Source organism: Nannospalax galili, unplaced genomic scaffold (genome assembly GCF_000622305.1).
Source record: "Nannospalax galili isolate Female #2095 unplaced genomic scaffold, S.galili_v1.0 scaffold135, whole genome shotgun sequence".
NCBI lineage: Eukaryota > Metazoa > Chordata > Mammalia > Rodentia > Spalacidae > Nannospalax > Nannospalax galili.
The window spans coordinates 5062433-5076018 of NW_008338998.1; the positions used below are offsets into that span (position 1 = coordinate 5062433).

The following is a 13586-nucleotide window of genomic DNA, read 5'->3' on the forward strand; positions in this document are numbered from 1 at the left end:
GAAGGATACAGGCATCACCAACATAGCTGAGAATTAAACACAGATAAAAATCTAAGGCAAAGCGCTAGAAATATGTCTTAATGGTTAAGGGCACTTGCTGCTCTTACAGAGGACCTAGGTTTGGTTCCCAGTACATAGGTACAAAGCTCACCACTGCCTGTTACTCCAGCTCCAGGGGATCAGATGCTCTTTTGTGGCCTTCTCAGGCATGCACAGAGACACACAGACACACACACAGACAAATATATGCACACACACACATACACATAAAAATAAATCTTTAAAAATAAATCTAATGTAAACCGCACAATAGCCTATTTTTCTTCTTTGGGTATTTCCCACTACTCCACAAACAATAACAAAGGTACAAGGAATATTCTTATTCATGAAAACGGGAAAAAAGAACAGTGAGGATATTCCTACCTGTTTTCCAGATAAACTGACTGTCCTTTCTGCCTTCCAAATGAGCAGCTTGAGACACCAGGAGAGAAAGTATTAGAAAGAGCTTCCTCATGCTCCTCAGGACCTCCTCAGTGACAGCCAGATTACCCTTTGGAAACATTCTTCAGATTTTTTTCAGCGACTTCACTTGCCTAGTCCTGAAATTAAAAAGAAAGTGAGGTAAATACCAGTGTGTGAAAATCATGACGACAGGATTTGACTGCAAGAGATCTCCAGGTAACCCTATAACAAACGTTCCATCACTATAGTGTTTTATTCTTAAATGAAAGGAAGTCTGAAAGCTGCTTGGTATATTTGCTCCCTTCTACTCAGCCAGGGGCTAGAAATTGACACTCACTACTAAGACCAAAAGAGGGTGAGGAAGAACACTCTTAACAGCAGCAGGAAGGTGGTGTGTGGGAAGACTCTAGATAAGGCTGCTGCTGAGAAAGACAGGGAAACACATACAACACTAAGAAGAGCTTTAAGGGAACCCGTAAGGGCTTGAAGGAACCGGAAAAGACAGATCTACTGAAAAGAACAAGGCTGAAACACGTTTGTTGTTATGTTTGGGGACTAGTGGTAAGGTGAGTGGTTGTTCTGAAATATGAAGCAGAGGGAGGACTAGGTCGAGATGAGATTTGTAATCTAGGTTGGAGGCCAAATTTTAAAGGAACTTGGATGTCAGGAGGGAATCATAGAACAATAAACAACTTTTAAATAATAACATTTGAGTACACATCGTTGGTTACTAGTGAATAGTATTGGTGAAATGAGGAAGTTGTGAAACTGGCGACACAGTCCCTGCAACTACTGATGAATGATAGGAGGAGGAGAAACAGGAGAAGCAGAGCAGAGGCTGGATGGAGAACATGCAGACTTGGATCTGTCAGATAAGAGGATGGAATTAGACAGAACAATAAAATGCAAAGTTAGATGACTGAACTTAGGGGAACCCTCAACCAAGGAGGGGAAACAGGCAGAGACATGGGTTTGCAGGGGATGATTCAAAGAATCTGCATATGAAGTCTGATGGACCTGCCATATATCCATGTACAGCTTTGTTTGTGGGGTATTTTTTTGTGAAGCTAGTAAAGAATACAGGTCTCATGCATGTTACACAAATGTTCTACCTCTGAGTTACAACCCACTTCCAGGTCGAGTTTTCTAAAACAAAATAATGAAATTCTACCTAGAGGTAAGGAAATCATTGTTAACTTGACCATTATATTTGTATTGTAAAAAGTATGTCTATATAAAGACAGGCATAGGAAGATCTATGGCCTGAAGAATAAAGAGGTATCACAGGTAAGCACTGGTACTACTAACATTCATTAGCAAGGCTGCTAAAGGAGGATGGAAATACTGATTATAAGTTTCCCAGTGACCAAAGAAAAATAGTGACTACAATAATATGTAAATAAATAAAATTTTTAATTGCCAACTTGACACAATGTAGAATCATCTGGGAAGAGTCTCAGTGTAGGACTGTGTAGATGAGCTTGACCTGTGGGCATGTCTGTGAGAGATTGTCTTGATTGTGTTATTTTATGGGGTAAGACCCATCCTGACTGTGGGCAGCACCAATCCCTGGTTTGGTGCCCTGGAGTGCATAAGAATAGATAAAGCTAGCTGAACACTAACCATGCTGCATTAATTTCTCTGATTTTAACAGTGGATGTGACCAGCTGTTTCCAGTTCCTGCCTTGGCCTCACCATAATTATGGACAGGAACCTGGGATTGTGAGCTACAATAAACCCTTTCTCTCCTAAGTTGCTTATTGTCAGCATATTTTATTACAGCAACAGAAATGAAACTAGGACACCTTCTTTTTTATATTTTTTCCCATGATAAACCATTGCCCTACTCATAACCACTAGTAGAATTTATCCCAGGAGTTTTCATAAATACAGGCAACACAGAACATCACTACATCAAATAAAACAGACAACAGCAGGTGGCATCTGATGTAGTCTCATGGTACTCCTAAGATGCTCCAAGGGTAGAGAGGCAAAGTACAAATCAGTAAAAATTATTCTAGAAGGATTCGAGCAATGAACTTGGAGTACACAGCTCTCTAGTGACCCACCTCAATTCAAGGATGAAGAGAAGGTTTTACAAGACAACAAAAGCTTTGCTTCGGATTTCTCTATCACAAACCAGTGGTGAGAAGAGTAAAAGCAGAGGGCTCTGGGTGAAATAATTTCACTTGTTGGCTTTTTATCCCCAAGAGTGGTCTGTGAGTAGGATTCATGGCTCCTTTGAGACATTATTAGACACAATTCTAACACTTCAGACCTTGGCAGCTGAACTGTCCACATTTCTTTGATGGAAAGAATCAAGAATATGATTGTCACAGTTGTGCTTCTGCAAAGATTTGGGCGACATTAAATTATGGTTTATTCTAAGGTCACTGAGTTCATATGATATTTTTGTGTGACAGAAAAAGAGGGCCCCTTCTCAAGGAAAATGTTTTGTAATTAGTGTATCGTTCCAAACATGAGTCCTTCTTTAGCACCCCAGCATCCCAGGCAATTGGCACATATGGGTATTCTCTAGCCCTATGCACAGTGAAGATTCACACACACATATGCCATCATCAGAAGGCATAAACTCCCTCCCACTCTGCAGGTGAGAAGAATTTTACCTTCAGAAATGGACCTTGGCAGAGCTAGGGAGGATCTTAGCGAATAAGAGGAGATAGAACGCAGCCATAGGCACAGGGGTTTACCTGTCAGCGCCTGCTCTGCCTTGTGTACAGGCTCGTGGGTTTAGAAGTAGCTTGTGTAGGAAGGAGCTTCCCCTTCCTTCTAGAAGCCAGAAATCCAAATGCCCATTGTATGCTCCCCGTACGTTCTCATCTCTCTGTGAAGTAGAGCCCCTTCGACTGCACATGCTAGGCTATGGATATGGTGCATCAGTAATTACAAATGTCCACGCTTGAAAGAAGCAATGGGAATTGTCTCATGATTTTCTTTTAGAGATATTTATGCCAAGCTGACTTCAAACTCATGATTCTTCTTCCTCCCCCTCCCACATTCTGGGATTAACAGACATGAGCCACTATGCCTAGATGTACCATGATATTCTAAAATCTACATAGGTCATTTGTCTCAACAAATACTTCCACTCAATCCTGGCTATTATTTTCTCAGAAATAAATGTAGGATTTTCTTTTAGATTTATTTTTGTTATTTTTAAATTACATGTATGCACATGTGTGTATCTGTGTGTATGTATGTACACATGGGTGCTAGGACCAACAGAGGTCACAGGTGTAGGATCCACTTGAAGCTGGAGTTACAGGTCATTGTGCAATCATGTTTTCCTGTGACTTCTACAAAGCTGAAAAGCATATCTTCTGGAAAGCAAATAAGCTGTATACTATACAATGAGGGGATCTAAGATGATGTTATGCTACAACGAGTCTGGTATTTCCAAAGTTATAAAGTGGTTATCCAGCAAGACCAGTTCTCTACAGAGCTCACCCCTTTTCATGACACAAAACTGCCACAATATAGATGGCTTTATCCATTCTTGTTAGTAGGATACATGTATCCATAATACATAAAAATAGAGGCAAGTCATTAAAATGTGAACTAAAGAGAAGTAAGACTAAAGCAAGTTTATTCTCTTCAAAATGGCTATAGATAGGAAGTTAAAGAGATTGGAAAATGGATTATGAATTCCAATAAGATCATATCGATATTTTCAATTCTCACCAACCTTTGAATTTTACTTAGAAAAATATCTTAATGCAGTTTATGAAGAGCTTCCATCTCCTCTTGGTCCTTCTCACAAGCATAAATCCTATTCTGACTGAAAGTGACCTACTGCCTTTAAGCAGTGCTTACCTACACTAGGATTCATTAATCAGAGTGTAACATTTCTGCACAGAGTGGTTTTGAGAACCCCTATACTTCCACGGTCACCACATCTCCAGGCTGTCATTAATAAATAAGGCATCCTAACAACAGGATATCTAGGGTGGATCTCAAACAACAATAACAAGAAAATTCAAAGCAGACCTTTGAGAATGTACCAAAGACCTCAATGTAAGATCCACAGTAATCATATTCCTCAAGATATATATTTTTGATGTTTTCAGTCCTTTAATGCTGTACCTCTTCATTACTCTTTTTCTAATAAGCTTAAGGACAGAGAACAAGCAACATTTTTATGAAAAGCTGCCATCAGCCAAGACTCATGCATTTCATATGTACTAGAGTGTGAGTCTGCTGGGTGGATGGATTGTGCAGGATGGCATCTGAGCACAGATTTGCTTTAATCCACTAACAACCTTGCCTTTCTCCTACCCTTCCATAAACCTGAATCTCACTGAATTTTTCCTTGGACCACACTTGAAGTCATTCCTACATTCGTGTGAGTTCTCTATGAACAAAATAAGAGCACAGGAAAAATGAGAGATTCCATTTTTCTGTTTGTATAAGGAAAATGAAAAAAATGCTTTAACAGATTAAATATGCTATGCTGGAGATATGCTACCCATGGTGGTATGAATAATTTATATTATGAAGGTCACTGAATCTCCAAATCAACTTATTTACTATATATCACAGCATCCAAAATGTATTTGCAAGGTGAGATGTAAAATGATGAGGAAAATAGGAAACAGAGTTTCTCCTTTTAGTCTGTTTTCTAATCACTCAAGGCCATTCAGTCTATGAAAAATGTGCGTGGTCTTCCTATGCAGTTCCTTTCCCCTTAACTATATTCTTATCATTGAGGTCCTTGAATACTTAAAAGGTACAAAACTTGGAAAACACATAATAAAATTCATTCTTGTCTGCTCTGAGCCTGAAGGAACAGGGACGAATGAAAGCAAAGTAAATTGTGGCAATGAGTTTCCACATATCTCATGGCCACTGTGGCGATGATGGCTTAGCAAAGATGGCTGATGAGAAGGCAGAGCTCATCATCATGATGATCATCTCATCGTGATGCTGTGTGTTCCATTTTATCTTCCATAATGTGCTTATAACACACTACACATAACACTGGCCTAAGGACATCATTGAACAGTCTCCCTGTCTTGCAAAGTTCATATATTAACATTCCAGGTATGCACATTAACACCCCAATTTACAGTTGAGGAAACTGAGGCATGAGGAATGAGGTGAGAAGTAAAGCACACAAAGCTTGCGAGCTGCTTGTCAGTGACCTCATTAGTCTTCCTTTGAAACAACAGAGACAAGTGTTGTCTGTCACGTAAGAAACCACGAAGACTTTGCTGTAAACAAAATGAAAGAACAAGAAAAATGATTCCACTCTGTGTAACACAAATGAGAAAAATACCTTAACTATGATAAAAGCATGGAGGCAAAGCATAGGTCTTTTTCCACTCTCTAGGCTCTCTCAGTGGCTTATGCAAGTCAAGCTCCCTATCATTTTAATTAAACCTCACGAAAATATTTTAAGCACTTGTTCCACTTTGCCTTCAATTGCTGGACAAAACACTCCGACCAATACCAACTTGTGGGGGAGAGGGTTTATTTGGCTTATATCTCCTGGGTCAGAGTTCATCAGGAGCCCAAGGTAAGAGGAACTCAGGGCAGAAACCTGGAAGCAGGAGCTGAAGCACAGATCATGGAGGAAAGCTGATTGTTGGCCTGCCCCCTTGACCCCTGCTCAACCTGCTTTCTTGTACAACACAGGACCAGGATGACCTGTCCAAGGGTGGCACCATCCACAGTGGGCTGGGCCCTCCCACATCATTCAACAGTTAAGAAAGTGCCCCACAGACAAGGCAAAAGGCAAGTACAATGGAGGCAATTCCTCATCTGAGACCCCCCGACACACCCAGGTATGATAAGCTGATAACTAAAGCTATCTAGCACAGTGATTATTCTCATTTTCCACAAAAGAAACTAACCACATTAAGGATGTTCAATAATTATTAAAAGATCATGTCAGCCATAAAGTGTTGAATTAGCTGGGTCAGAGGCTGGAGAGATGGCTCAGCAGTCAAGAACACTGGTTGTTCTTGCAGAAGACCCGGCTTTGAATCCCAGCACCCACATGGCAGCTAACAACTGTCCTTAACTCCAGTCCCAAGGCATTCAACAGCCTCTTCAGACCTCCGCAGGTATTGCATGACACAGGTGCACCTATCTACATGCAGACAATACACACACACACACACACACACACACACACACACACACACAAATCTTTCAGAACCAGCACTTTTTTTAATTAGCTGGGTCAGGAAAGAATCCTGATATCAAAGTATCTGTGCTGACTACGTCACTGCTGGTGAAACCCCAGAGATCATCCAACAACCTCAAAGCTTGAAGATCCTCAACTACTAGATGATAAGAGTTTTCCTGTAACTCTTAGGGAGGAGGTTAGCATAAAATCACAGACAAAAAGTATGCAGATGCATGCCTGCTAGACAGCAAGTACCCACTACACTGTGGCCACTGGGAGTTTCAGAATTGCTCTCCTGGTATCAGAAGAGTCCTCTCTTAATCTATGCTTGCTTAAGGAACAATTGGCTTGTTTCCCTGGCTGGTTAGTTTGTTTTGAACCAGGATTTCACACCATAGCCCAAGCAGACCTGCAACCTTCTATGTAGCCCATCGTGGCCTCAAGCTCCCAGTAGTCCTTCTGCCTCAGCCTCCTGAATGTTAAGGAACACTGAACACAGGCTTGTCCTACAACAAATGCACAGAGGTGATTTTTCAGCCTCCCAATCTTGTGACTTTAGACATAGTTTTGAAGAGTTAAGTGTACTCCATACCAAGAGCTCCATAAGAGTCACATAGATCCTTTGAAGGATAAAATAGGTATCATCTTTATTTTATGAGACTGTGTCCTCTAGCCTTGCAATGACACAATGTAGAGTAACTCTCCCTGGGCTTCTAACTGCCAGCCTTGTCCACCATGTAACCTACTCAGTATACTGTAGCCTGGTACTTTCAGCAGCTAAGTGAATAGTCCTAATGACATCAAAGGTAAGCTGTAGTATACAGAACACACACACACACACACATACACACACACACACACACACACATTGTTTGGTTTCTTGTATTAATTCAATAGTTTTGCATTATGGAATAAAGCTACAAAAAATCTGAATATGTAATAGATTAAAAAAGAAAACAAAATAGATTTTCTGACAAAAACTACAACTTAGTAGTAAAGGAGTATGTTTCTAGTTCAAATTATAATAATTTGAACTACAGATTTTTAAAATACATCCTATTTAAGAAAAGAAAAGAAAATCACATTTCCAGATGTGCTGAATACTAACTTGCTAACTCGGTCATATGGCATAATCCTGGCAAATATTCTGTAGGCTGAAGGGTCAAGGGTATGGAGATCATAAAAAGTAAAGTACAATCCAGGCATGGTGGCACATGCCTTTAATTCCAGCAATCAGGAGGCAGAGGCAAGGGGATTTCTATAAGTTGGAGGCCAGTCTGGTGTACATAGCGAGTTCCAGACCAACTGGGGCTACAGGAAGACCCTGTCCCAAAAAGAAAAAAGAAAAGTAAAACTGAGGTCATGTTCTGACCAGGGAGATGAATGCTACCCCCTAAGCATGGAGGAGGAGGACAGAGAGGAATCTTGGGACTCATCTGCCTTCATCAAGCAGTGGCTAACTGTTTGCAATTGCCCACTTAGATTTTCTGTTTGTGAGAGAAAGAATGCCTTTTCTCTGATGCTCCTCTTTCTGTGTGCTTCCTCTGACATGAATTTGAACAGCTCTTCAGTCCTATAGTGTCTCTATCACTAGGAGTAGAGAACTTTTTAAAAACAACTACTTGGGAGACAACCTGCTATTATTCTAAAATGAGAGATAAATTTGTTTTCTCCCCCTAACTAGAAGCCTTTGAGAGGAAACTAACACTGATTCTAACCACTCCAACAACTATTAAAATACCTGAAAGCAAATCATGAATCCATCATTCTCAAGTACAGCCTTGGCAGCCAAAAGAAAATTGAGGAGGAACCCAATAGAAGGATGTTTTTGGAAGCCCTTGTCAAGAAATTCCAATGGACTCATATGAACATTTGAAAATTGCCCTGTTCTGACTTTTTTCTAGTTCCTTGTCTAGAACTTGTAATGCTAATTATTCTTGCCTTTACTTCTCCACATCTCTTATTCACCAGTCAAAGACTTTCTTTTCTCCCTAGAGATAAGAGTTATGCAATTTGGGAGTCTTTCAGATAGACCCACTGAAGGGGTACTCCAATTGCCTCACTCTGTGTCCCTGTTCAGCATGGAAGAAGCCAGAGAGGTCTGTGTCCCAATTCACTACCAGCAAGCTGGGTAACCTCTTCAGAGGATGGTGTGATAGGAATAGGAGGTAGGACTTGGCTAGGCAGTTAGGGTAAAACACCTCAAAGAAAAGTAGCCAGTTTCTTGGCTAAAATTCACAGTGTCCTTGAGCCTCTTAGCAACATACTCCATTCCAAATGCCAAAAATGTCTAAAGTATTTTGGAGCTTTTACATAATCCTTAAAAGATTTTATTGTTACCTTTTCAGAGGGCAGAATGTTAGAGTAGCCAAAAGTCCCGTTAAAAACAATAATAATCAAAGAAGAAGAAAGAGTACATGAAGTTATCAGAAAACAGTGATGGGGAGATATGAGAGGAGTTGAAGGGGTGGGAGTGGGCATGGATTTGATCAAAACACCTTATATGCATGTATGAAATTCTCAATAAATTCTTTTAAATATATACATATATATATTTACATTTAAAAATATTTTTAAAATCCAAATGAAAGTGACACCATGCAAAATTTCTCCTTCTATACATAGCATATTTCACTTAAAAATGTCTTCCAGGTTCACTCATATTGCTAGAAAGACAGGATTACCTTCTTTTTAGAGTTGAATAGTATTTGATTGTTTATATATACCTCATATTCTTTATGCACTCATCCACTGATACCCATTTAGGCAGATTCCTTATGGATATTACGAAATGCTACAATAAACATGGAGATGTGTATATCTCTTCAATATACTAATTCCCATCCCTTGGGGTATATACAACCTCGTGAGATTGAGGATCATATAGCAGTTTATTTTTTTCCAGATTTCCAGACTGTTTTCAATAATGGAACTTTACATTTTCTCTATTTTATTTTCTTTCTTCAAATTCTTGCCAATAGTTGTTTTCTCTTATATTTTTGTTAATAGCCATTCTAGCAAGTATAAGGCAAGACCTCATTACGGTTTTAGTTTGCATTGCTCCGGTGACAAGGACGGCTGAACTTTTTTCACACATCTATAGGCCATTTGCATGTTTTCTTTTAAGAAATGTCCATTCAGGTCCTTTTTCCATTTTTAACAGGATTTCCTCCCTTGCTATTAGGTTATTTGAATTCTTTTTAAAATATATTTTTATATATTATTTTGTATGTGTGTGTATAAGTTTGTAGCCTTCATATATATAAGTGCACTCATGTCGAATTAATGCCCAAGGAAGTCAGAAGACAGCATTGGATCCCCCAGAATTGGAGTTACAGACAGTTGTTAGCCACTAGATGGGTGCAGGGTAATCAAAACTGGGTCCTCTGCAAGAGCAGCCAGTGATCTTAACTACTGAGCCATCTCTCTAGCCTCTGTTTGAATTCTTAATATACTAGGATATTAAGTCTTTACTAGATGTATGAGTCATGGCTATCTTATCCCATAGTATCAGTTGGTTCTCTCTTGACTTTTCATTGTTTCCTTTGCATACACATTTTACTTTGAAGCATAAATAAATAGAAATAAAAACAAATACTTGTGTGAACATGTCTCTGTCACTAAATACAGCAACATAGCTATCACACATGGCTCAAAATTAGGTTGAAATAATCTGCTGAACTTTATTCACCATATTAACCTCTTCAGGTAATAAACTCTACTGAAAAAATAGTAAGTGCATCTGTTGTCATTTCTCCTGTGTTATTCCATGGAAGACAAGGCATACTTGATTTAAGATGGCATCTATCTGCATTTAAGAAAGCTATATGAACAGATTTGTTCTCACTGGAGAATTTGAGGCTGCTGACCAAGAAAGGAATAATTACATTTGTAAACAATTTAGTACCTCTTATGAGGAAAAAAAAAACTGATTCAAACAAGCAGAGTGAAAATAAGAACATATTGATGACTTGTCCTTCTAGTTATTTCTGTACCCTCCTTCAGTCTGAAGGTGTCCTAGAGGCATTCTTGTAATTTTAGAACCAGATGGCCATGACCTCACAGAAAATCTCCAAGTCATCTCTTGTGACTTCCAGAATATGACCCTCATCACTCCTGGCATCCACACTTGATGCAGAAATCTTCCACTCTTCCCTCTGTCTCAGTTGCTTGCTTCACTTGAGACAAATGTGAAGCTCTCCTGATTTTGATTCTTTCTCTCTGACATCCTCTCTTTGACCTACATCCCTCACATGCCCTTCCCATTTTGACCTTCACATTGGTGTGCCTCTGGCGCTGAACTCAGATTCTTTTACTTTGCAGCTTTGTTCTCCGTCCAAGGTGATCTTATTTGTCCCCACATCTTTAAAAAGCAAAGATCCAGATTCCCCTATCTCCTGCCATATCCAGGTATCCCATACCTAAGCCTTGACTTCTTCCCTGATCTCATTCAGCCAATCTATCCAAATACCACAAACCATTTCCAGGTGGATGTCTGATAGGCAACTTTTATGTGGAGCTCTCCATTCCTGTGCAGCCTGTAGCCCATTCTGACCTCTGTGGGCATTGCACGACAGGGGTGCACTTACCTACATGCAGGCAATACATATAAAATAAAAATAAATAAAATTTAAAAAAATAGTGCCACACATTGCTAGACCAAAGCCCAGAAGTCATCCTATATCTATCTTTCATCCAAAAGTCAAGCCATCAGTAGATCTAGTTTTTCATGAACTGATAGAAAACCTGGTAACTTTAGCATATCTTTTGGGTTGAGTTTTATTTCTCTCCTCCATGCTTACTAAAACTAACATTGCAACTACTCAACCCTGTAGCAATGAGATGATAAATTGCTTCTATTTCTTAAATAATCTTGCTCTACCCCGCCCCCCCAAAAAAAAAATCTGGGGCAATGGAAAAAGCAATACATGACTACATTTTCTTGAGTTGAGGACACAAGACAGAAAAAATTAATGAAAAAGTTTAATAAATTGATAGAAATATCAAAAACACTACAGTCACTAAAGAAAAAAAATAATATACATAGTCCTCTGAGGGAATTTATGTTAATTTCAAAAAGAAAATTGATTCCATTTTAAAACGTTAAATTCCAGAAAGAGTAAGAAAATTAAATAAGCGCTTGTGTATGTATTTCAAGGGATAAAATAGAAATCTGCTAGTTTCTATCTGTAATCCACCTTGCTTATACATGGAAAAAATATAATAATCTGTGCCAAAAGTTATATGCTATTTTTATATGTAGTTTAATGCATACACCTATGTAAAGAATGTAGAATTATTTATGTGGGCTTATATTTCAGTGACAGTGAGACCTTTATTTTAGAAAATCAGGATTACTAGACTGTAAATGAGTTAACTTCCTCTTTTCAAATATTGTTGACCTTTGAAATTAAAGACTACTTAATTACTCATTAATATTTTCTAAAACACAAGTTTCTAAATATTTAATGTCAGGACAATTATCCAATTAAACTGTAAGTATAGTTTTGTATTCTTCTGATTAATTATGCATCTAGGGTTGCAAAGAAAGCTATTGAAAAACATGTCCACAGTTCATATCAAAAGATTAACATGTTTATAAGCCTCTGAAATCCTTCAGCTGTCATTTCTATTACTTTTTTATGTTTTCCCTTATTATGACTACACACTGACCATTAATAAGCTACTCATTAGGGTCAGGAGATTTGGTGGAGTCCACTTTCGTCTTATATCACTTCTACTTCTCCAAACAGCAGAGTGAAATCTGAGTGAAAACATCCCAAATTAACTGGAAATGCAAAAGATAGTATCGATTCTTTATTATTATAGCAAGAACACTCTTCAGCCATGAAGACAGATTATATTCCTTTGCCTGCACCTTCAAGGTTGTCATGTGTATTTGTATGTGTATGCACACATGTGTGGCTATTGTTTTTCTATTATTTTTAAATCACTGTAGAAAGTATCAGGTATCACTATGACATTTTCAAAATGTGTTTTAGCAGATTCTCTCTCACATCTCCCCCATCCTCTGCCATCCCTTGTAAATCTTCCCCAGTTTCCTTTGCACTCTCATGTCACATTAGATTTTTTAACCTCCTCCCATTCCTCTGGACCAGTTTGACCCTCTTTTTTATGGCAGAGTTTTCCTTATAGCCACAGTCCTGGAACTTGCTATGTAGACCAGGCTGGCTTCAATCTCACAGAGAGATCCACCTGCTTCTAACTCCTGAGTACTTCGATTAAATGTATGCCCCAAGCCCAGTCACTTTTGACCCTCTCTTAATCTCCTTTCTAGTTTCTTAGGCTTTGCCCACATTCACACACCACACACCACACAAACACACACACACACACACACACACTACAAGATAGGATCTGCATATGAGAGTGAACTAGGTATTTTAAATGCATCCACAGAGCCTGAAAGTGGTGATCATGACATGCATCTCACTTATCATCTTCCTGTCTTAAAACTGCAATATATTTATTTAATCAATACTACCTACTTCCTGCTTCAAAAGAACAGACAGAAATTTATAATATTAAATAAGAGGCCACTCTTCATTACCACCCCACATTGTTATTGTGTAGGTCTAGGTACATAAGCAGATATTTTTAAATTTTATATACCTGTGGGTACAGTCAGATAGTGAAACACAGGAATACAGCACAGTCATCAGACCAGGAACATCTGCATTTTGATCTCCAGAATCATTTACCCTTTCCTAATGTTGGTAGGCATCCAACTCCTCCCTCCTAGTTGTTTATAGCATACATACTAGATTGCTGTGAACTCTAGTCACCCTACTAGATAGTACCACTCTATAAATCACTCCTCTTGTCTAACTTTATTTTGATACAAATTGTCCAACATCTCTGTATCTCTGTGTATCTCCTGCCTGCACCTTTCTGTCCTACCAACCATCACATCCTATGTTCTGCTTTTATGAAAGCAAATGTTTTAGCCTAT

The 13586-nt window shown here is 38.8% G+C and overlaps 1 protein-coding gene across 1 annotated transcript in view; it reads right to left on the bottom strand.

Annotated features, from left to right (window-relative positions):
- Positions 1-329: 329 nt before the first annotated feature.
- LOC115070472 overlaps positions 330-13586 on the bottom strand; it is a 156372-nt gene continuing 143115 nt past the window's right edge. Inside the window, exon 2 of the mRNA XM_029563818.1 lies at positions 330-599. Coding sequence (XP_029419678.1) covers positions 566-599 — 34 coding nt within the window. The 3' untranslated portion in view covers positions 330-565. The remainder of the gene's footprint in view (positions 600-13586) is intronic.